Below are 23,519 nucleotides of genomic sequence, written 5' to 3'. Positions count from 1 at the left end.
TTTCATATTTTATCTAGCTAAAAATCATCAGTAGGAAAGCCAGCAATACTTCCCATACTTGCAAAAAACTTCCTTTACTTGACATTCAATATTATACAACATGATATAATTTTTCCATCAAAAAATATCAATTATAAACTTAAAGAAATATTGTCTAAAATGCTGTATTCTCTTGAAGATTTTTAACTTTTAATATGGGAAATAATTTAAAATTTGAAGAAAATAGAAAATGGTGCTCTCAGTTTTGAATTTAAAACAATAGTTCTGTTGTTAATAATCGTTCTCCCAAAATATATTTTTAAGAGCAATTTCGTAAGATTAAGTATGAGCTCTTAAAGAACTACCAAATTTCTTCCGCAAAACGATGCTTAGGGAGTACATTTTGTTTGTGTTTGTTCACTTTCACATAAAATTTAAATTTGTTGATACAACAAGAATAACCCAGCATTTTAATCCTTAGTGCTCACGTGTACAGATCACTCTCATCCCTAATTTCAAACTTCTTTTCTAGGACAACAATGAAAAGTTCTCTATGTACCTTTTCCCTGTGTCCCAAAAATTGCTTTCAAAATCTTAACCCTGCTTTATCTTTTTTAACCTTACAAAGTATACACAACAAAAAGAAATAGAGAAGCATGAACTGTTCCAAGTGGTGAAAGCCGCTGCACCTCACACTTAAGTGATTTCAGTTTAAACAAACCCAGGCACTGGGTAATTTGATACAGGCTTCACTTACAATAGGGAATGTGACCGATCTTCCGTGAAAAAGATGCTCAATACGATATGCTGCATTTATTTGAATATGTGCATGAAACAATTACTGAAAAGTAGATTATATTATTCAGATTACTCTACATTTTATGCAGACATTACTACCAAATTTTTTTTAAACCCTCTCAAAGTGTTTAGCATTTCTTTTCTTTCTAGTCAACACACAAAAGCCACAACAGGCAGACTATTCCAAGATACTATGCTCATTATATTTTGCTAAAATTCACTTTCTATCCTTTCCATTTGTACAAGTAATATCTGAATTTGGCAAAAACAACTGTGAACATTTTCTAAATCTTTTTCGTATTAATAAATCCCAATTTTAATTCCCCAAAACATCAAACGAAGATCCCTCTACAGATTTTTACATTGTTGCCTTAAATCATTTTGTGATTTGTTGGTGGAAAAGTTCTCACATGCAAACAGAGAACATTTTATAATGAATCCAGAACTTCTACCTTCCTCCTGTGGGCGAGGGGTACTCTGAATAAAGAATGTGCACTCAACATTTACTCAAGACTCCCATCCTAGACCCAAATCTTCCACTTAATTCTAACATTGGTTCAATCACGAGCGCTATGAATGACAAACACTCATCTGTTAAAGGAACACAGTTGGTTTGGCTTCAAAATTTCTCAGACCTCAGACACTCAGGATCAGTGGGCATTTTGGGAGTCTGAGTATTACAAGGTATGGTCTTTGTTTTGGTGTTTTCATATTATGATAAAAAATATGACCATATTCTGGATCATCTCTGTCACAAACTTGATCACTGATTATTATCATATAACTTCAGGATCTGATTTTGATACAGTGTTTATGACCTTGGTGTTAACTTTTTACACTGACTGTATTTAGCTAATATGATACTCCTCAAACTAGAATTCACTGGTTTACTCTTGGAGCCCGAGAGACAATTTTCCTTCAACACAAGTCCACATATTTTTCAAGACCAGTAGACACTAGGCAAGACAATCTTTCTAATTCTTTTCCACACTGAAACATAATTACAATCTATTTCAGCTTCTAACAATTAATGGAATTCAAATTTTAAAAGCATACTTAAATCAGATTTTAGTTATAATTTCTAAATTCTATGTTCTACTTATTTTCCTTCTACCTTTAAATGGTAGTGAAATTTTTGAGATGGTATTCAGTGGGCAAAATGAAACAAGGCTGTCAAACAGTGGTTCCATTAGCAACAGCCAGTTCCTCTCATTCAAATGGGTTTAGTGGACCACATATTAAGCAGGAATCAGAAAATCCTAGTTTCTTTTTCCAGTTTGCCTTTGACTTGAAATGGAATCTTGGTGTTAGTGATTCATTCTTGCAAGCCCCATTTTTTTTTCTTTCCAAAGATAGTACATTATATTACTCATGAATAAAATTCACAGTAAATACCAGGTATTCGTATTACATAATGATAAGCAATATGCTTCAAATTGTAGTCTCTATAATAAAGAAAACAAATCTACAAAACTCAAATATTTTCTTAATTTTGTTAATGATAATATATACAATATGTAAAAATAACAGCATAATTTTTATTATAATTATGAATTCTTTTTATCCAGTTTTAATGCTTAAATTTTATCTAATTTTAAAATATTTATAACATTGTCAATTCATACTTAGATATTTTATTAGTAGAAATGATCAAGGTTCATATCTCATAATTTCATATCAAGGTTTTAAAACTTACATTCTTAAAGGAATTTTCAATGTATATGTATCTCAACAATAGAATCATCTTACCATCAGTAAAGTAAAATGTTTGCCAGCTACAAAGATACTCTAAATTTAAAATTCATGCAAACTTCCACTTAAAATATAGTTATTTAATTTTTTATTTTAAAAAATTGTAAAAGATGAAATGTTTAAATAATCTTATTCAAATCTAAATATAAATGTGATGAAAGTTTCAAGTAAAAATCCTCTAAAGAGGTCTGTAGAATTTTTTCCTGATAATCAGCATCTTAACTGAATACTTTTTAAAAAGAGGCTTTTAAACCATTTCATAAGTGTTCAATAGCATAATGTAATTCAGTTAATCAAATTAATAAATTAATCATTGACTGTAAAATTATTTACTGAATTTAAATTACTGACTTTTGACAGATTCATTTTTTTTTTGTAAGGCAATTAAAATCAGTCTTATAAACTATTTCCTGATAAGCTTTATCATGAAAAGTTCTATCAAAACAGAAACATCACATTCAAATTTACGAGTTTGCTTTTCCGGTTATCCTAGCAAACATAACCCGCATGAGTTTCTTAAGATTATTTCAAATTTCCTTCTTCCTATTAAGGAATTTTTCAGCTTTTAAGATTTCTTTTTAAGAAGATGTAATCAGACCATTATCTGAAGGACAGTGAACTGGAGTCAAACGCAAAAATGTACATTTCTAAACAGTGCATACTTTTACATATTGTGATAAGTAATTTTGTTCTTGGAATAGACATATGCAATTGCACAAATGCTTACATCAGTGCCAAAAAGTTACTCTACCTGAACCGTTGAGCTGATCTCAGAGGCAAAGCCGCCCGTCAAAGGAGCCTCATGACTTACTAGCAGTCGCCCTGTTTTGATCACAGACTGAAAGAGAAAAGGAAGTTTCTGAGACTGAAGAGAACACATATTTCAAGTATACAATGGTAGTTTTAAGTAATAAAAATAAATTATTTATATCCCATAAACAATTTAAAATTAGCATTTCAATTTTATGCCAAATAAGCTGTAACTCCCTTTCAACCAGACAGTTTGATTTTTGCACTGCTAAAAAAGTTTTCAGTAGTTTAAAATCCTATGGTAAAAGAAAAATGAGATTTGTAATTCTATGTATGTCATTAAAAATGTACTTTTGTGCTATAAATGGAATTATTGTATTTCACATTTTCCTGTAAGTATCATTTCTTTTCGTCATGTGACTTTAAGAATGAAAGTGTCTTTTTGTCCATTTGGGAATATATGTGCACGTATATAAGTAGTCTTAGGACATTTTTGTGTGGGTGCTGAGAAGGAAAAGATAAAAATAGCATGTAAAAACTGTAACAAAGGAAAAGCTCAAGCCACTAGACATTAAAGAAAACCAAGCAAGCAGAAATCACCAGGAAAGTAAAAGGCAATTACAACTCTCTTCATTCAAGTGCACTGAAATTTGGTTAACGACCACAAGTGCATTTTAAAGTAGAAAACGTCACAGACAATAAGGACATATTCTCAACACCGGCTCGGCTCGGTGTGGTTGCTCCCACTGTGCATGGCATACTCTGTACAATAATAAATCAAAAAGTAGAACTATGATATCAGAGCAGGATGCTAGGGTGGCGGAAGGTTAAAAAATACTAAAATCAACAGCACGTTACTGCTTAAAATACATTACACAATTACCATATTACAAAAGAGAAGTTGTAATTTCTCCTCTACATTTCCAATCAGTTGATATCACCTTCTTTAAATTCTACATTACTATTTTAGGAACATGAAATAAAAATCTTCCAAACAAAAAAGCTTACAGGCAGAGGTCATTTGAGTGCCCTTCACTTTACTGCGCTTTGCACATAATTGCAGTTTTTACAAACTGAAGTTGACATTGTCAGATGATGGTTAGCATTATTTTTTTAGCAATATTTTTTTAATTAAGATAACATACATTTTTTAGACATAATGCTATTATACACTTTATAGACCACAGTGTAGTGTAAGCATAATTTTTATATGCATTAGGAAGCCAAAACATTCATGTCACTCGCTTTATTGCAATATTTGCTTTATTTCAGCTGTCTGGAACCGAATCCTCAATATCTCCAAGGTATGCCTGTGTATAAATTAAAAATATTTCCTTCATTCTAGGCAATTAAAGTTTAGAATTTCAAGAGCATGCAGCAGTTTCAGCCTGCAGATGTAAAACTCCAAGATATGGCCAGTAGCCACGACAAAAATAAGTTACTATATCTACTATGTAAATAGTGACTGAAGAATGTAAAATTTTATGAACACTTTAAAGAACACCATCGCCTACTAATGAAATATTAACCTTGGAACATGTTGGTTTTTGAATTTTATGACTATGATTAATTATGTCAGTGTGAAAGGCACAAATTAAATTTTAAAGCACCTGGTTAGAAATATAAAGCCAAAAATACTCCACAATCAGGAAAAAAATAAATGCATTCTCAAAGCATTTCCTAAAAAGGTCCTGACTTTAAAGATTGCCTATTCCATAAACAGATTTGACAATCAAACCTTTCTTAAAGCTCTGAAACCCAGAACTCTGCCGACATAAGAGCGTCTAAGAATGATACAGTCAAAATCCATCTCAGCTAGACGGTGCAACCTAGCTAGTGGGTAGAAATGAGAAACATCTATAAAAATGCAGTAATTATGTTCAAACCTCATACAACAGAGCTGGTATTTTTATGTGAACTGAGTCTTATCCAAGATCAAATGACAAACTTGAGGATGGTCTCAAAAGGCTACTAAGCAGCCAAGGCCAGTGGCTTACCCTTCCTCTAGCCTGCAGAAGGTAGTGGGGACACTAAATATACACACATGTACTCAAGATAGAAGTTTCCAACCTGTGGCATTCGTGCAACATGATGTGTAGGCAGATAAACTCTGTCAACAGGAGAAAAGCTAAATAAACCGAGATACATCAATACAGCAGAGTATTATATACTCATGAAAAAGACTGAGGGCATGCAACAGTGCCTGTGATAAGCTAGTTGATAAAATAAGCAAATTGCAGAAGAACATCATCTCATTTTTCTGAAAAACCACCACCTCAATGGTGGGGACACCAGTAAACATAGCCATATACATTGAGCCAACATGTATAAATAGTCTAGAAGAATTTATTCCAAACTATCAAAACTTGTTTATCCTGCAAACTGACAGTGAAGGGATTGTGGGAAAAAAAACTTTTGCTTTTCTTTTTTACTTTCTGTGAAAAGTATATTTATGTTATTGAAAATATTCTCAATAAGTCTAAAATAAATAAAAACAAAAGGAAAGATCTTTCGAATTGATGCTGAAGGTAACAAATACATGTGACGTTACAGTCATAATCTCAAAAAAATAATATTTTTATGTTATCTTAGGAATAGCTTCAGATACAAGCGAACCCTGAGATCCCAAACTCCACCAGCAAGGAGGCACAGTGAAAACACAGGGAGTCAGCCAGCCCTGTGCCAGGCTCTGTATGACTAGTTGAATGTCAAGATCATAACCAGCCCATCTCTTGACCTTCAAGCTGGATCCCAGACAAAATGGGAAATCAACTATTAGCATCAGAGAAGATGAAGTTCTTCAATACCTCTGCAAGTATGTTAGATAAAAATGCAAGTTCTTGAATCAGGAGTTATGCTGACAGTTCTTAAAGTAATTCTAGAAATTTTTAAAATACCAATATTTAAAGGGTAGACACAAAATGAAACGTTAACAATGCTGCGAGTCTATGGAAATTGTCAAAGCACCCGAACCAGTGAGAAAGAGAAGCTACAGCAACAAGAGAAGAGTCAGAAATAATAATCAAAATCCCCAAACCACTGATTATCACAGGGGTTGCTCTGTGTTAGGCTCTGAGCTTAGTCTTTTAATTTATTTAATTGTGACTGCATCTAAATTTCATTTCTGCTTCTTAAATTCATCTAGTATCTGAAAAGTATTAAAATGTATAAAATAAAATTACATCAAATTCTGAAAAATGCCCAAGTATAGACAAAACATTGATATTTTCAAAAAAATAACATCCATCATAAAAGGCTGAGTCTATAAACAGAATTCCAAGATTTTGTAAGGTCCATAAAGAAGGCTGAGTGCCAAAGAATTGATGCTTTCAAACTGTAGTGCTGGAGAAGACTCTTGAGAGTCCCTTGGACAGCAAGGAGATCAAATCAGTCAATCTTAAAGGAAATCAACTCTGAATATTCATTGGAAGGACTGATGCTGAAGCTGAGGCTCTAATAGTTTGGCCACCTTATGTAAAGAGCCAACTCATTGGAAAAGACCCTGATGCTGAGAAAGATGGAAGGCAAAAGGAGAAGGGGGCAGCAGAGGATGAGATGGTTAGACAACATCACTGACTCAATGGACATGAATTTGAGCAAACTCTGGGAGACAGAGAAGGACAGAGGAGCTTGGAGTGCTGCAGTCCATGGGGTCACACATGACTTAGTGAATGATCACTGAACAAATATAAATTCAACTTGGTATGTGCTTTTTATCATTCATAATTTTAACTTACTAAAATTTCTGAAGATAGCTTCTTTTCTATTTTAGAAACTATTAACACTGTTAGCATTACAATAATGAGATCACTGCAAATATACAAAGTAGAGTGTTACTCTCTCCATGCTTGGTGATTCAACTAGATATTCTGATTAAACTACATCGCTCTGTCAACTTTAACAGGCATTTCGTTTTCATACTTTAAGGCACACTGATATCCAACTGCTGGGAAATTTTTCTAGCCAAATTTAGCATTCTGACCTACTTAGATAGTAAAAATATGGTGCTTTCAATGGAGATAGCCATTAACCTTTTAAAAATAAATCACTGTAGATATAAACACTAATAAGGGTTTAATATTCCTTTTCTTTACCAAAAAAAAAAGTGGTATTTCAAGTTTCAAGTTTTCTTCTGAGATAAATGTAAAGCTCCACTCGAAAAAAAAAAATTTAAGTTTGTTTTTTTTTAATTTTATTTTATTTTTAAACTTTACATAATTGTATTAGCTTTGCCAAATATCAAAATGAATCCATCACAGGTAAAAAAATTTAAGTTTTTAAACAACTTTTCAATAGGAATGCTAAACCTATCTCAGCCAGGAAAGATCACGTAAGGCTGGATTTTCCAGTATCTGCTTCTTCAGCTTCTTGCCACTGAGACGTGTTCCAGGATCCTGGCCTCAGCCAGAGGGAGCAGTAATGAGTTAGAGACGCTAATGGCACCAGGAAAGGCTGAGCCAATTCAAGATGAGGACCCCAAAAAACATGTCAGTGTCCCCTAGCAGTCATACTTTAGTCGCTAAGTCGTGTCCAACTCCTGCGACCCTGCCAGGCTCTGCTGTCCATGGGATTCTCCAGCAAGAATGCTGGAGTGGGTTGCCATTCCCTTCTCCATCTCCCCTAACACAAAATGAAAGGGCTTTCCCTGTGAGGGTTGGAGTAATTTGTCAAGAAAACTTAAAAAACAATTCTGAAAGGCAAGGAGTGAAACAACCTATGGCCGTCAAGTGTGCCCTGGGCTTCTCTCAGAGATTCTCACTTTCTGTCGTCCCCTCCTCCAAGGAACCAACAAGAGGGGATCTAAGAGGAGCCACCAAAAGCTTAATGCTAAATGCACAAGGACATCGCAGCTCAGACAGCAAAGAATCTGCCTGCAATGTGGGAGACCTGGGTTCGATCCCTGGGTCGCGTAGATCCTCAGGAGAAGGGAATGGCTACTCACCCACTCCAGTATTTTTGCTTGGAATATTCCACGGACAGAGGAGCCTGGCGGGCTACAGTTCATGAGACTGCAAAGAGTCGGACACAACTGAGCAACTAACACACACACAACCAACAGATCACAGCACCCCTGCTCTGAAAGAACCTTCAAGATACCTTGTTCCTAGTTTGTTCCTCACTTTTCCCCATTGTCCATCTTTTGCCCAGACATCACTACTAATGGCCACAATGCGGGATATCTAGCCCAAGGCTTAGACTATGGGAGACACTCCAGCAAAGTCAACTAGCTAAAAATTCATTAAAATAATTAAACTGTAGTAAGCATGTCCTTCTTTTTTTTTTTTTGGTTTTATATTTTTTTTATTTTATTTTATTTTTAAACTTTATAATATTGTATTGGTCCTTCTTTAATGTCTTGAAGCTACTGCTTTCTTAGCAAAATCTACTTTTAAGATAGCACAATGGCATACTTCAGCACATCCCAGAACAGTGTCTATACAAAATAACAGACTCTAAATTGAGGACATTTTAATGGAGCTTTAACAATAAGATATCTGTAGTAATAGCAGAGTTGAGAAGTTAAACTCCGTTAAAATGATTGCACAGATTTTGGCTTGCCCAAACACGGGACATATGTTTTAGTGAATGCAGCCTTTAAAGATTTTAGCACAATCCAACCAGGAAAACTGTTAAGCTGTCATTCCAGGAGAAAATGATACAGAAAGGCAGACCATTAAGCTTGCATGTGTCTGAAAATGCAACACACATTCAAAAACCAAAAGTGTATTTTTTTTTTTAATCTCTGATTCAAAACCTATAGCAAGATCCTCTTCCTACAAAGTAAATGAACCTGACCTACGCCAAGTTCAGTGGCCTATTCTGATGACTGACAAGATAAAGCAGGGAATATTATACTGGATAGGCAATTTACAGCCCTTTTAACATTTTTTATCTGAATATAAAGATAATGAAAAGCAAAAGAAACCTCAGAGCTGGCCTTTACTAGTTCCTTTTGAAATCAAATCTGCTTATAAATACATATGAGCAGAAGTAAGAGTCAAGTTGCATCTTTGTTTCATTAATCAAGAGCACGTTCATAACAACTATATAATCTAGGAGCATTAAGGACATGATTTTAATTAGCCCCAAATATCACTAAGATAAATTAAATTTTTGAGATGTTTTCTTGTTTAGTAGCCAAGTGCATTTGTTACATTAGCTAAAAAGAAACTTCACAATCAGTCACAGGCTAACAAATGCATTCATATATGCCTAGTAACTACTATTAATCTGCAAGAGTGTCACACACAATCAGACCACTGGCTGATATTCCTCTGGAGAAACACCAGTGCTGAAAGAGAAAGAAGAGTCATGAACTCCAGAGAAAGTTCGGGAAACTCCATTTTGGCAAGGCTATTAGTAATGGGGTTAGCAAGAGTTTGGTATCATAGGAAATTGGTGTAAACGGAGAAAAACTAAATCCTTAGAGCTTTCTCACCCATGTGGAAAAAGTAGGTAAGGGAGCAAGCGGGGCATAAAGAGAATTGAATAAAGTCAACAGAAGAATGAGCAAATCACTCTGACAAAGGCATGAAGGGTTTGGGAAAGTGTCAGACACCTTTACTGGTTCACTCTTGCCTAAGTTACTGGCATAATCAAATCTGACAAGCCTAGGAAAAAAACACTTTTGCAAAAATTAAAAGTGGAAGTCTTTCTCAAAGTTATTTCAAAGCATGTCAGACGAACGTGCTGCCGTCACTCGACCTTACCTTCCCAGTTTGTGTCCTCATAGTCCCTCCAGGCTCCAGGCACGTCAGGCTACTCGCTAGTCCATGACTGTGACCCATAATTTCCTACCTCTGAGTTTGTTTCCCAAATTCTGGAGACTAACCATAACCTAACCCTCTTTCCAGCATCATCTCACACAATCCCTCCCTCCCTGATCCCCCCAACTAGCTAGGCTTTTCCTTATTTTAAACCCTATGTTACCCTTTTCCTTTTTTCTGATCATATTATACACATATTATATACTCTTGAGAGTCCCCTGGGCAGCAAGATCAAACCAGTCAATCCTAAAGGAAATCAATCCTGAATATTCATTGGAAGGACTGATGCTGAAGCTCCAATACTTTGGCCACCTGATGCCAAGAGTTGACTCATTGGAAAAGACCCTGATGCTGGGAAAGATTGAGCACACTAGAAGGGAAGGTCAGAGGATGAGATGGTGGGATGGCATCACTGACTCAATGGACAAGAGTTTGAGCAAATTCCAGGAATTGGTGAAGGACAGGGAAGCCTGGAGTGCCGCAGTTCATGGGGTCACAAAGAGTTGGAGACGACTCAGCATGAACAACAACAACACTATTATATACCTCCTAGTAATCATTTCCTAATAGAATTTAAGGTGGCCAACAAGGCAAGGATATTCTGTGAGTCCGAAAACCAGGGTTCAAGGGCAAGAATCAGGCATAGCCAGGGTTCAAGGGCAAGAATCAGGCACTAGATCAAGGCAGCACTCGCTGCCATACCTCTCTTAGGACCATCAGCAATTTATCTTGTCCTGAGTCCATCTGTCCCATTACCCAACCACACTCAAAACACAAATTCAAAGATGGGAACTCTTATTTAAACCTGTGTCTACTGCAGAACATAGTACATGACAAAATCTCCATTAAACTGAGCAAACTGTGCTCATTGTATTATTTGGGAACAAATGCATATGTTATTAAAATTAAAAGTTTGAAAAACTGCCTAAACATCTTTTTTGCTTCTTCATGTGGGGATTTTTTTTTTTTTATAGAGGAAGTGTGTGTATCTCTATACTGTCTCCGCCAGCAGACTCCAAATCACTCAAGAGCACAAAATTTAGAAAATATCAAGTATTCCGTACCTAATCACAATATCTAATATGCAATTATAAATGTAGATACTCAATAAACATTCTTAATATTGATTTTTTTAAAGCATTACAGAGATTTAAATGAATCACCAACAAGCTTCCAATTTTCTGTTGTTTGAAACTGTTGCTGCTGCTGCTGCTGCTGCTAAGTCGCTTCAGTCGTGTCGGACTCTGTGCGACCCCATAGACAGCAGCCCACCAGGCTCCCCCGTCCCTGGGATGCTCCAGGCAAGAACACTGGAGTGGGCTGCCATTTCCTTTTCCAGAGGGACTAATTATGCTATAAAAGGCATTGAAAGGGAAGTCCTAAAAATTAAGTTCTAATCATCATTCTAATTCTAATTAAGGACTCCCCTGGGCCAGCTCTACCTATTTCTCCTGCTCTGGATTGGTTTTAGGACAACAAGTTAGCAGTACTACATGTATTTCTGCTTTTATATACATCTTTTATAAATGCGTGACTGGAAGAACACACACAACATTTCCTTTCCTTGGTACTGAACATAAGTTTTCTTTCCTGTTGACAAGAGCTCACATACCATGTGATAACGGTATTGGACTGGTAGATGTTTATTAGATATGTAGTGAAACATAGGTAAATGTAAGTAAATATCTCTTAAAAGTTCTTTTGTTTTTCCATTTTCCCCTTTAGCTTAAACAACCACCTATAGGGATCAACATAATTTTTTGTGTGTGCCAAAACAAATTCTGAAAGATTGAGGTAGCCATTTCCCACATTGTTTTCTAATCTTCATGTTTATCACTGCCCTATCTTTTTTCAGTGAGAATTAAAATACTTCCATAAACTTACACCCAATCTCCACTTCAACTCCATTTCTTTTTATGAAAAGGAGAAATTACAACATGTCATTTGAATATTTATTGCCCTCCATGTTGTAGAATTTTAGAAAGTTGTTCACAAAGACAATTAAAAGGCCAAGCTGAGGGACTTCTCTGGTGGTCCAGCAGTTAAGAACCTGCCTGCCAATGTAGGCACCATGGGTTTGACCCCTGGTCCGGGAAGATTCCACATACACTGGGACACCTAAGCCTGGGCGCCACAACTACTGAACCTGGGCTTTAGAGCCCATGAGCCGTAACTACTAAACTCACATGTCCCAACTATGGAAGCCCATGGATTCTAGAGATCGTGCTCCAACAAGCAGCTTCCGCAATGAGAAGTGCCCAAACCACAGCTAGATAGTAGCCATCGCTCCCTGCATCGAGAAAAAGTTCACGCGCAGCAACGAAGACCCAGTGTAGCCAAAAACAAAATAAATTAATTAGTTTTAAAAAGTCAAGCTGTACTTTGACGCACAATCAGGATGTTGTGTCTCCTACAGCTTCTATTCTTAGAGCATCCTTAGCTCTTCCAGGCTTCTCTGAAGTGTGCAACACACGCATGCTAAGTCGCATCAGTCATGTCTGAGTCTTTGCAATCCTATGCATTGTAGCCCACCAGGCTCCTCTGTCCATGGGATTCTCCAGGAAAGAATACTGGAGTGGGTTGCCATGCCTTCTTCCAGGGGATCTTCCAGACCCAGGGATCAAACCCGCATCTCTTATGTCTCCTGCACTGGTAGGTGGGTTCCTTACCACGAGAGCCACCCATCAAGCCCACTAGCAGGAAACATTCAGAACTACCATGTAATTAAATCTTACTGCAAATTGCTTATATTCTTGTAACACATGGAAAGTGGTAGTACGATTTCTGTACATACTACTTGGCAAATCAAGAACCTCACTCAGCAATAAAAAAACCATTCATGGGGCTATTTCATTACATTTATTATTCACTAATTTAGGGAGCTTACTTTCATTCAAGTACTAACTTGTTACCATGCTATTATATACATACTGAGGGAAGAGGTTGATAATTCACAGACAGCTTATGTACCTAGTTTAGCATCTAGGTTATGATTATGAGCTGAATGAAAATTTCATATATGGAATCTATTTGCTTCACCATTTCCACCATTTTTAACTACAGTTCTGTGGCATTAAGCACATTCACAGTACAACCATCACCACCATACAACACCAGAATTTTTTTCAATTTTTTTCCCAACTGCAACTCTGTACCCATTAAACAATAACTCCTCATCCTTCCCTTCCCCCGGCCCTAGCAGCCAACATGCTACTTGTGTCTGTATGAATTTGTCACTATTCTAGGAACCTCACCTAAATGGAATCACACAATACTGTCCTTTTGTGACTGGCTTATTTCCCTTAGCATTATGCCTTTAATGGTCATCCATGTTAAAACTTGTGTTAAAATTTCCTTCCTTAAGGCTGAATAGTAACCCGTTAGAGTTATAAACCATATTTTGTTTATCCATTCCGCTCTCAGACTCTTCTGGCTACTGTGAATAATGCTTCTACAGACATGGGTGTACAGATATCTGTTTGAGTCTTGGCTTTCAGTTCTTTGACGTATACACCTGGAAGTGGAATTTCTGATCACATGGAAATACTATGTTTAATTTTTAAGGAACAGCCATACTGGTTTCCATAGCAGTTGTGCCATTTTACATTCCCACCACCAAAGAACAGGGGTTCTGATTATTCCACATCCTCACCAACACTTGTTTTTGATTTTTTACTTTTTTGATAGTAGCCATCCTAATGGGTATGGGGCGTTAGTTCACTGCGGTTTTGAATTACATTTTCCTAATGGTAAGTGATGTCTAATAATCAATCATTTTTTAAAATATTTTTAATTGTTGAATCAGGCTCTTTGACTTTTATTGTTGATACAGATAGTGTTTTCTAAGTGCTTAATGCACCAAATTTCTTAAATTGGTCCCTTCTGGGGACCAGAAATAAAATCTTCTCAGAATATGATATACCCTATGAAAAAACTATATAAGCAAACTCAAATATTCACTCTGTCTTTTCTGAAAAAGCATTACAGCTGGTTTCCTCACGAACCTCTATTTTGAAACATACACAAGGATATTTTTTCCTAAGATGATTTATGTCACATAAATCCTTTGCCCAGTTGATTGTCTAAGACAGCACTCCTCTCCTGAAAAATCTTCAGTGGTAAGACAGCTGATTGGAATCACAAAGATAACTTGTAATCAGTAATGGGACCTTGGTAATCACCATCCAAGGCAACAACAGAGTCTAGTTACATATTATATCAGAGTCCCATCTCTTTGCTCCATATTCTGCCAATAACTAGAAGATAGAATAATGTCAACTAAGACAGTTTGAAACATTGGTACAAACCAGAAAATCACTGTCATCATCATATTTGAGTATTACACACAATTTCCCAATTATCTTTTAATGTTGTATAAGTTCCAAAGGTCACTGGTTCATGTCAAAGACGATTTATTGAGCCACTCACATGTGCCAATACTGGGAAAACACAGAAGAGTTAACCCAGGTCCCTACAGGACTGTAATATGGGTTGTCACAATGTCCTAGAACAAAACATGCTCAATAATAGAAAGAAATTAATTAAAAGGTTAAGGCAGAACACGAAAATTAATAATCAAGTTATCTTTGGTGAAAACAAATTGTTTTAAATTTTAAATTTCAACCCCAAAGGTCTTTTTAAAAATAATACAGAAAAAATGAATTTTTCTCTCTTAATATAAACAATTACTAATACTCTTTCCCTTTCTATTCATAAGACTCCATTTGGCAAGCTTTTCTCAAGTGTTGACGACAGAGGGAAATACTATGTCTGGCCATCATAAAAGTCTTAAGGGTAGAGACTGACCTCATCCCCTGAGTTCCCAGCATACCGTGAATAAAAAAGTGGCCCTAACCAAAACCAAGATTGTCAGCCAGTTACATCTTACACTGCTGTTTTAGGCATGTATCGAGGGTACAATTTTCCCTGAAGCCATCTGGTTGTCTACTATGGTAATACTTCTCTAAGGAATGATCAAAAGTATAAACACTGCTACACTCTGCATCACCATGGATAAATGCTTTTATTTTCTAAAACCTGGTCCAAAGCTGTTGGACTAAATGGATTTTTAGTCCATTACGAAACAAAAATCATGTGTAGCTCATAATACATGGGCAAAGCTTAAAACCTTTTGGGTCTTTTTTATGACTCAAAAAGGTGGTAAAGGAAAATTCATATGATATTTCAGCAAAAGTTATACATATATTTGAGTATCTATAACTAAGATGGTGCAGAGAGAAATAAAGTGCATAAATTTCATACTTTCCCTTTAACCAAGATGATGGGGAGAAATTATTTCTATGACAGGTGGATTCAGGAAAATAATTCCTTTAGCAGAAATAATAATATCTGCTTACAAAACATTCATTAATTACTTGATAGAGTAGCTGAGGGGCAGAAAGGCATAGAAATCTTCAAGTCAAGAATTATAGCATCAAATTTCCATACTGAAGGAATATGCATAAGAAGCTAAGATGCAATAATAATAGTTGTCCAGGAATATAATTCAATATCTAAAAATAAATTTACACCTAGACTTAAGCCTTTTTTTCAGGGAAATAATTCTGAAACTTTCTTTACTTTCTTTCCTTGTAAATTACAAAAATATTAATAATCCACTCCTGTTGGATTTACAAATCTCTATTCTGCAACTCTTTTATTAACAAGAACTAATAAAATAGAATAAGATGATCATGGCCATGATACCACAGAAAGTGAGACATACCTATTACAACTTAGGCTGTAAGCGATTTTTCAAAAAAAAAAGAAACATTTTTTTGAAGAGTAATCCAAGAAGATTTTATGCTTGGTAACTTACTTTATCATAAGTTCATCATTTTGCTTATCCTCCAACATCACTAATCATCAGGGAAATGCAAATCAAAAACACAATCAGATCGTACCCATACCTGTCAGAATGGCTACTCATCAAAAAGAATACAAATAACAAACAAGAATGAGGAGAAAAGGGAACCCTCTACACTGGTGGCAGGAATGTAAATTGGTGCAGCCACTGTGGAAAACAGTATAGAGGTTTCTCAAAAACCCAAAAATAAAACTGCCATGCTGCTGCTGCTGCTAAGTCGCGTCAGTCGTGTCCAACTCTGTGCGACCCCATAGACGGCAGCCCACCAGGCTCCCCTGTCCCTGGGATTCTCCAGGCAAGAACACTGGAGTGGGTTGCCAAACTGCCATATGATTCAGCAATTCCACTCTTGGTATATAGCCAAAATACACATAAACACTAATTTGAAAAGATACAGGCACCCCAATGGTTATAGCAACATTATTAACAATCGCCAAGATATGGAAGCAACCTAAGTTTCCTTCAACAGATGAATGGATAAAAAAGCTATGGTATACATATATACCATATGCTATGGTGTGTGTGTGTGTATATATATATATAAATTGGAATACTACCTTGTGGAAAAAAAAAAAAGAACAAAATTTTTTGCCATTTGCAGCAAGCCTGGATGGGCTTGGAGGGCATTAAGCTAAATTAAATCAGTCAGACAAAGAAAGACAAATAATATATATCACTTATATGCAGAATCTAAAACATACAACAAACTAGTGAATATAACAAAAAAGAAGCAAGCCTGCAGATATAGAGAACAGATTAGTGGTTAGCAGGGGCATGGAAATACAGGGGCAGGGGAGTGGGGGGTACAGACTACTGACTGTGAGGCTACAAGGATGTATTGTATAATGTGGGGAACAGAGCTAATATTTTATAGTAACTGTAAAAGGAGTACAACCTTTAAAAATTATACATAAAAATAGAAATTTAAAAAAAAAAAGGAAAAATACTGAAACACAGTTGTACACCTGAAACTAATATAATATAAATCAACTATACTTCAATTCGGAGAAGGCAGTGGCACCCCACTCCAGTACTCTTGCCTGGAAAATCCCATGGATGGAGGAGCCTGGTGGGCTGCAGTCCATGGGGTCTTGAAGAGTCGGACACGACTGAGCGACTTCACTTTCACTTTTCACTTTCATGCATTGGAAAAGGAAATGGCAACCCACTCCAGTGTTCTTGCCTGGAGAATCCCAGGGATGGCAGAGCCTGGTGGGCTGCCGTCTCTGGGGTCGCACAGAGTCGGACACGACTGAAGCGACTTAGCAGCAGCAGCAGCAGCATACTTCAATTAACAAAACTGTAGTATATCCATATAATTAAATACTACTCTGCAATTAAAAAAAAATACTATTCATTGTAAAGCAACTATACTCCAATAAAAATTTTTTTAAAGAATTATTGAGTTAAACAATAATTTGACTATATCTCAAAGGCATTAGGCTAAATGAAAGAAACTAGTCTCAAAATATTACATACTGCATGATTCCTTTTATGACATTCTCAGGAATTCAAAGTTATAGTGACCATGAACATGTCACTGCTTCCAGAGATTAGAAGTAGAAGATGTGGTTACAAAGAGAATGCTCAAGAAAATTTTTTGATGTAAATATTATGTATCATAAAAACGTTGGTGATTACAGGAATCAACACATGTACTAAAACTCATAAAACTATACACTAAGACTGTATTCACAAAATGCTTACATAACCAAAAATAAAAGAGAAAATGAATCAAAGAGAAATAAGATTATTACTATAAAAGACAAAATCATTACTAACTAATGAAAATGTTCCCATGCTGTAATAATTTTTAAAATAAGTTAAAAAAAATAAGATAAAATGGTCGCCCCATCCATTAAAATCACAAAATAATTTAAATTTTAATTCTGGCAAGCCCATCATAAAATCTTGCTTACATTGCCTGACATAAATCTTGTGAGGAAGACTGGGAATATATTTATCAAATGCTAATAACAGTCCAGATTCCTAGAATAAACAACATCAGTTCTAAGATTTATCCTCAGAAAAGAATTTTAAACGTTTTAAAATATTGGACATCATGGTTTAAAATGACCATGTGCACAGCTATGAGATAAGAAAAAGAAATAAAAGGAATCCAAGTTGAAAAGAAAGTAGTAAAAATACTGCAGTTTGCAGATAATATGACACTGTATATAGAAAATCCCAAAAAAACTATTAGAACTAATAAATGAATTTAATAAAGTTGCAGGATACAAAACTAATACATAGAAATCTGCTGTGCTTTTATACACTAACAATAAACCACCAGAAAGAGAAACTAAGAAAACAATCCAAATTACAATTGCAACAAAAAGAACAAAATATCTAGGAATAAATCTAACCAAGGAGGTAAAAGAACTATACTCAGAAAACTATAAGACAGTGATGAAGGAAACTGAAGGCAGCACAAACGAAGGAAAGCTATATGATGCTCATGATTTGGAAGGAGTCTATTGTTAAAATCACCACACTAACCAGGGCGATCTACAGATTCAGTGCAATCGCTAACAAAATAACAATGGTGCTTTTCACAGGACCGGAACAAATAATTTAAAATTTGTATGAAAACACAAATGACCTTGAATAGACAAAATAATCTTGAGAAAAAACAATGAAGCCAGAGATATCACACTCCATGATTTCAAACTATACCACAAAACTCCACTAATCAAAACAACATGGTTCTGGCAAAAACAAACAAACAAACAAAATACACATGTAAAGGAAACTGAACTATTGTCTCACACCATATACAAAACTAAACTCAAAATAGATTAAAGACTGAAATACATAAAACTCCTGGAAGAAAATATAGGTAGTATGCTCTTTGGCATCAATCCTAGCAATATTTTTTTGGATATGCCTCCTTAGGCAAATGAAACAAAGCAAAAATCAAAAAATGGTACTACGTCAAACGAAAAAGCTTTTGCACAGCAAAGGAAACTATCAACAAAACAAAAAAGGCAACCTACTGAATGGAAGAGGAAATTGACAATACATCTGATAAGAAGTTGATATTCAAAATAGACAAATCATAAAAAAGTATGAAAAGTGTTAGTTGCTCAGTCATTTCTAACTCTTTGTGACCCCGTGAACAGTACTCTGCCAGGCTCCTCTGTCCATGGAATTCTCCAGGCAAGAATACTGGAGTGGGTAGTCATTCCCTTCTCCAGGGGATCTTCCTAATCCAGGGATCAAACCCAGGTCTCCTGCACTGCATAAAACTCAATATAAAAAAAATAATAAACATCTCAATTTAAAAAGTGGAACTTGAATAGACAGACATTTTTCCAAATGACATACAGAGAACCAACAGGCACAAGAAAAAATGCTCAGTATTAATAATCAATGGGAAAATGCAAACCAAAACCACAATGAGATATCACTTAACACCTGTCAGAATGACTGTTATCAAAAAGACAAAAAATAACAAGTGTTGGTGTGGATATGGAAGACATCTGCAATCTCTTTTGCAGTGTCAGTGAGAATGTAAACTGGTACAGCCACTATTGAAAACAGTATGGAGGTTCATCAAAAAACTAAAAGTGGAAATACCATCAGATCAGATCAGATCAGTCACTCAGTCATGTCCAACTCTTTGTGACCCCATGAATCGCAGCACCCCAGGCCTCCCTGTCCATCACCAACTCCCGGAGTTCACTGAGACTCACGTCCATCGAGTCAGTGATGACATCCAGCCATCTCATCCTCTGTCATCCCCTTCTCCTCCTGCCCCCGATCCCTCCCAGCATCAGAGTCTTTTCCAATGAGTCAACTCTTCGCATGAGGTGGCCAAAGTACTGGAGTTTCAGCTTTAGCATCATTCCTTCCAAAGAAATCCCAGGGCTGATCTCCTTCAGAATGGACTGGTTGGATCTCCTTGCAGTCCAAGGGACTCTCAAGAGTCTTCTCCAACACCACAGTTCAAAAGCATCAATTCTTTGGCACTCAGCCTTCTTCACAGTCCAACTCTCACATCCATACATGACCACAGGAAAAACCATAGCCTTGACTAGATGAACCTTTAGTAATTCCACATCTGGGTATTTTCCCAAAGAAAACAAGAATGTTAATTCAAAAATATATATGCACCTCTATGTCTGTTAGAGCATTATTTACAATAGCTAAGATATAGAAGCAACCCAAGTGTCCATCAATAAATAAGAGAATAAAGAAGATGTGATATGTATAGATAGATAAAATGAAATATCCTCAGTCATAAAAAAAGAATAATCCATTTGTGAGAATATGGATGGACCTACATGTATTATGCTGAAGTGAAACGTCAGAGAAAGACCATAGGATTTCACTTATAAAGCCAGACAAACAAAGAGAGTTTCGGGTGCATGATTCCATTTGTATAAAATTCCAGGAAATGCAAACTAATCTTTAGTGACAATTTGCCTGGAAATGGGGGGGTGGGCGGGACGGGGAGTGAAAGGGACCCATGACAGACATGCTCACTACCTTGATTGTGGTGATAGGTTCACAGATGTCCACCTGTCAAAACTTATCAGATTGCACACTTTGACCTGTGCTAGTCATCATTTGCCAATAATTCTTTAATAAAGCTGTGAGTGAAAAAAAAAAGAAATTAAATTAAATTTTAAAATAATATAAATAAATTTATACTAAAACAAAATACAAAATAATCTCATAAGGACTTCCCTGGCAGCCAGTGGTTAACACGCTACAATTCCAGTGCAGGAGGCGCAAGTTCTGTCCTTAGTTAGGGAACTAAGATCCCACATGCCACACAGTGTGGCAAAAAATATATATTTTTAAATTTCAAAAAAATAACATAATCTTATATATGATGTGTATGCTGCTGCTAAGTCGCTTCAGTCGTGTCCAACTCTGTGCGACCTCATAGACGGCAGCCCACCAGGCTCCCCCATCCCTGGGATTCTCCAGGCAAGAACACTGGAGTGGGTTGCCATTTCCTTCTCCAATGCATGAAAGTGAAAAGTGAAAGTGAAGTCACTCAGTCGTGCCCGACTCTTAGCGACCCCATGGACTGCAGCCCACCAGGCTCTTCTGTCCATGGGATTTTCCAGGCAAGAGTACTGGAGTGGGGTGCCATTGCCTTCTCCGATCATATGTATGTATTGAGTCAAAAAAGTTAATTTTGTTTAAAAGGACAAAGCATTTTAGAAATATTCCATTTAAATGTTTTCCACAGCTATCATACATTACATACCGTCTAAAATCAGGGGCTTCAATAATTCAGGCCCTTGAGTTAGTAGGGCTGGCAGTGTAAGAGAAGCTCTTCCCCATAAGCAGAGCTTATGTCTGGAATGACAAGGCTGGAAGCTGCAACACTTTACCCTCTGGCTTGAAAACTTGTGAAAGGGAATCTCCTAGCTACAGAGACCAGAATCAATGTAAAGCCTCACAATGCTTTTTGGCAGAGGAGTCTGGACAAAATGGTATCACCCTATGAATTCAAAGGTGAATAAAGGAAGCAAAACATACAGCCTATTGGGGGGAAAAATGCTGGAAATTATCCGGATCACTCAAAGAAAAAGCATGCCTCTGAAAACCACCTACTGGAGATCTAGAAGAACATGTTATCTATTGTGCATTCAAGAGAATATAAGAACTAAAAAAAAAAACAAAAAAACTGGATATATGTATAACTGATTCACTCTGCTATACACCTGAAACTAATACAACATTGTAAATGAACCATTCTGTTGTTGCTGTTATTGTTGTTGTTTAGTCATTAAGTCATGTCTTTGTGATCTATGGACTACAGCCCACCAGACTCCTCTGTTCATGAGACTCTCCAGGCAAGAATCCTGGAGTGGGTTGTCGTTTCCTCCTCCAGGGGTTCTTCCTGACCAAAGGATCTAACTTGCATCTCCTGCATTGGCAGGCAGATTCTTTACCACTGAGCCACCAAGAAAGCCCCAAATCAACTAGATTCCAATTGAGAGAGAGAGAGAGAAAACACACACACACACACACACACACACAAGATCTAACCTCCAAGAGACAGGGAATCTACAGATGAGACCAGTATGTCTCTTGCGGGAAATAAAACCACACTGTGTTCGTGTGTGCGCTAAGTCACTCCAGTCATGCCCAAACTCTGTGACCCCATGGACTGTAGCCCACCAGGCTCCTCTGTCCATGGCATTCTCCAGGGAAGAATACTGGAGCGGCTTGCCATCCCCTTCTCCAGGGGATCTTCCCGACCCACAGATTGAACCTGCGTCTTTTACATCTCCTGCACTGGCGGCCAGGTTCTTTTACCACTAGTGCCACCTGGGAAGCCCACTGGAATAATTAAAAACCACACTGGAATAACTGAAACCTACAGTGGTGAGAAGGAAATGGCACCCCACTCCACTGTTCTTGCCTGGAGAATCCCAGGGACGGGGGGCCTGGTGGGCTGCCGTCTATGGGGTCGCACAGAGTTGGACACGACTGGAGCGACTTTGCAGCAGCAGCAGTGGCAGTAGTTCTAGGTACCTGGGTCTCTGCCCTCTACTGGCCCAGGATTGTGCTACCTACTCAGTAGAATTCAAAACTACCTGAAGAATGAATGAGTATGGATAAACTTGCTTCCTAAAAGTGTCAACAACAACAACAACAACAAAAATACAGGGGCAAGAGTTAAGACAGGATGGCAAGATGATGAAGCAGCACAACAGACAGGAGCCTTCCATGGATTGGTTCCCCGCATCCCTGAGGACACCTGAGGACCACGACCAGAGGATCTGGGACAAGCATCCTCCTCGTCTCCATCCACTGTCCCTTTTCCCAAGAGCCTGCTGTTGCTTGAACTGGAGCCAAGAGAAAAGGAGCATGAGGCGGAACGGATCAGTGTCTGGGTCTGACAGCAAATTAAAAGATAAGGCACAGAAACCAGAGATTGCCGACAGAGTGATTCCCTTTAGCAAGAGACACAAAACCAGTGTTTCAGAACCCCAGGAAGGAATGTGAGTAACAGAGTCAACAACACTCAAGGGGTAGCATGGACAACCAGAGAACACTGTCTCTGACTTAGGTGGTCAAACTCTTTTTTGTTGTTGTTTGTTTTTTAAATATGTGAAAGCCAAGCAAAATATGTCTCCAAGCTGGATTTTGCCCAAGAGCTTGCAACCTATACTTTAAGGAAACATCTTTCTGGCAAGACGACACTTCTTTTCAAATGTCAAGATGTTCTTTCTGCCATGTTATCTTTCCCCACAAAATTATACACTGAATTAGGCAGCCTTCCATTCTGGTCTTCCCAAACATTTTGTGGATACTGACCCGTGTAAACATCCATTTCACTGAACGTAACATTTAGCAGAGCAGACTCAGTGTTTCAAAAGAAAGATATTTGAGCGTTTTCTTCATCACGTGTTTCCAAAATCCAGAAAAACAATAAGCTATCCAAAATGATGTGTTAAGTTTCAGCTTTCAGATGTCCTGCTGTAGGTTCCAAAGTGACATCATAAGTGGACAGTTGCAGCATCTGAAATATTAAATGTACAGGAAGAAAGTACCCGCTGCTCTGAAACTCTTGTGCACGATGCACTTGGTAACCCTGCATCTGAAGCATTCATATCCTCCAAGGCCTTACCAGGGGA

The 23,519-nt window shown here is 36.9% G+C and overlaps 1 protein-coding gene across 4 annotated transcripts in view; it reads right to left on the bottom strand.

Moving 5' to 3' along the window:
* Positions 1 to 23,519, bottom strand: part of BCKDHB (branched chain keto acid dehydrogenase E1 subunit beta) — a 331,336-nt gene that overhangs the window by 132,333 nt on the left and 175,484 nt on the right. For 3 of the 4 annotated variants that reach the window (XM_086316301.1, XM_086316300.1, XM_086316303.1), the window contains exon 9: positions 3,281 to 3,367. The exons of the other annotated variant lie outside the window; for it this stretch is intronic. In XM_086316301.1, coding sequence (XP_086172427.1) covers positions 3,281 to 3,367 — 87 coding nt within the window. The remainder of the gene's footprint in view (positions 1 to 3,280; positions 3,368 to 23,519) is intronic. 4 annotated transcript variants of the gene reach the window in all.

This window comes from Bos grunniens, chromosome 9 (genome assembly GCF_055505025.1).
Source record: "Bos grunniens cultivar Pamir isolate PY7600 chromosome 9, Bosgru_T2T1.0, whole genome shotgun sequence".
NCBI lineage: Eukaryota > Metazoa > Chordata > Mammalia > Artiodactyla > Bovidae > Bos > Bos grunniens.
The sequence above is the reverse complement of the archived record's forward strand: the minus strand, read 5'-3'. Positions and strand labels throughout refer to the sequence as shown.